This window comes from Dermacentor variabilis, chromosome 2, assembly GCF_050947875.1.
Source record: "Dermacentor variabilis isolate Ectoservices chromosome 2, ASM5094787v1, whole genome shotgun sequence".
NCBI lineage: Eukaryota > Metazoa > Arthropoda > Arachnida > Ixodida > Ixodidae > Dermacentor > Dermacentor variabilis.
The window spans coordinates 145271567-145273700 of NC_134569.1; the positions used below are offsets into that span (position 1 = coordinate 145271567).

A 2134-nucleotide genomic window follows, 5' to 3' on the forward strand; every position below is an offset into this window, starting at 1 on the left:
GCTTTTGGAGGAGCACTGGTTTTGCTTCCACCGCTTGCCCTGTACTGCCTTTCTCTTCGTGTAATAGGATTCATTCAATTTCTTTAGTTTAAGCATTGGCTTATTGTTGTATTGTTTGCTGTAGTAAGCATCACCCCCAATACCTCGTAAGGCAACGCAGCTGCTAACGCTAGGGCTCCGTGGAAGTCAAGTTGGGACAGCTGCTGGGAGCTCGAATTTTCGGAGGTGAACGTTCTTGACCCAACATTCGCTGCCACGCGAATTTGATTCACAATCAGGGCGAAAGTATTTCGATGGGAACAGAATGCAAAGCACGTGCACTAAAGAACCTCAAGAAGTCAGAATTTATCCGGAACCCTCCGCCTTGGTGTAACCCACAGCCCCTGTATTGCTGCGTGGCGTGAAATCTTATCAACCAGGCGATACCGGCTTGAGTACACCCATATTTCCGTAAATCATTTTATTTTCCTTGGCATGACGTCATTTTAGATATTTGCGACAGCGACGTACAGTCATGTCGCAAATCTAGCTGGAAAATTTATGTAACAGCCACCGGTGCAAGGCAGCAGCTTCAGGCAGGTTCGACAGGAAGCATGTACTTATTTCTCCACTTACTTATTGCTCATTGTTGACTCTAACGATCAGCTGTATACCTCTCATGGCGTCAGTATTATGTGTCGGTAACAATAACTGCCACAGTATTGTTACAAAGAAGAAGCCCAATGCAGAAATGTATTTACAACTATTTACTTGGGGAAAATTTAGTGGTAATCGCGCAGGCTGGTACAAAAGTCACAGCTCCAGGAGACAGTCTGCCACTTCCTCTTCGTCTTCCTCTTGCGCGCGCGCACGGTCCTGTCCAAATGCGCCGTAACAATATGTTTAAGGGACCATGCTGCTTCGTAGCGTGAAAGTCAATGTATATGTGAAAATCACGGACTGTTGCTTTCTATTGCTTAAGTTTGCTTGCGTAGCGTACGCGACAAATCAGTGATTGTTGGAGCGAATGTTAAATGTGTCTCTACTTCAATATGCCTCTGCCGGCACATTGAAGAGGTCGCCTAGACTACGCTGGCATATAAAAATTAAATTATATCCTTGGGTTTTATGTGCCAAAACCAGGGTCTGATTTTATGAGGCTCCGGAATAAATTTGACCAGCGGGTGTTTTTTTACGAAGCACCTTATTTTTCTTGACTTCTTTAATTCAATGAGGTTTTTGAGACGCATCCACATGTATTTCAAACACGGAATTCTCTACAGTGGCTGCTGAGGAGAATCCCGTACGAACGGAATTCTCCGTACCATATAAACGATATATAAAACTACATTTCTTACTCCGTTCAAAACTTCTCTGCTGTTGGCTTTGAAAGAATAAAAGAAAATTCCCAAAGCTCACATTTCCGTCTTTATGGAAGCTACTGCGGACGCTTACAAAAGCTGATGAAATACTGTCAGCCCAAGAACTCCGCACGGATGGTTAACCAGCGAAGCTGAAACGTGCTGCCCCGATATTTATCATTCGGTAGATCCCGACGGTTCATTAAAGGCTTTCTCAATTATTGGTTACGTCTCTCTCGTTTCTCAATTAATTAACCATCAATTATGTAATTAATTGACCAATTAATTAATTTGGTAATTAATTACACCGACGAACGCGGGAGCAGAGGCACGAGCGTGTTTGCGCGGTGGCACCGAGGGGCGCCAGCGAGTCAGCTGTGGAAGAAGACGACAACGCTCGAGCCAGTGCGGATGATGATAGTTTTTTTTTTCAACACGCGGACACGATAGTGCGGCAAGTAGCCCTTAACAGCTTCGCTGTAAAAAAAGCGCCTTCTCCACGGTTTTCAGAGAGTCAATGATAAAAGAAATATGCACTTACCTTGAGCTGCAGACATTGAGTCGTAACCTGATGAAAGAAAGGTAGAATCACTCTGATAAGGGGTTGGTCTGAGAGGCAACCTTCAACGCATATTCCTTTGAGCCCCGAAATAAAATTACCGGTAAATGTGTCGAATTTAAATTTTACTGCAAGAAGAAGGCTGCATCGGAAAGCATCTCAAGTTTGTCGGTAGATGCTTTGTGCTTTTTTTTTAGTGAGTCATCATAATTACAGAGTAATTAGGAAGCGTACT

The 2134-nt window shown here is 43.8% G+C and overlaps 1 protein-coding gene across 1 annotated transcript in view; it reads right to left on the minus strand.

The window, feature by feature from the left end:
* Positions 1–1904, minus strand: part of LOC142570479 (uncharacterized) — an 11954-nt gene extending 10050 nt beyond the window's left edge. Inside the window, exon 1 of the mRNA XM_075678862.1 lies at positions 1882–1904. Coding sequence (XP_075534977.1) covers positions 1882–1897 — 16 coding nt within the window. The 5' untranslated portion in view covers positions 1898–1904. The remainder of the gene's footprint in view (positions 1–1881) is intronic.
* Between the last annotated feature and the right edge of the window lie 230 nt (positions 1905–2134).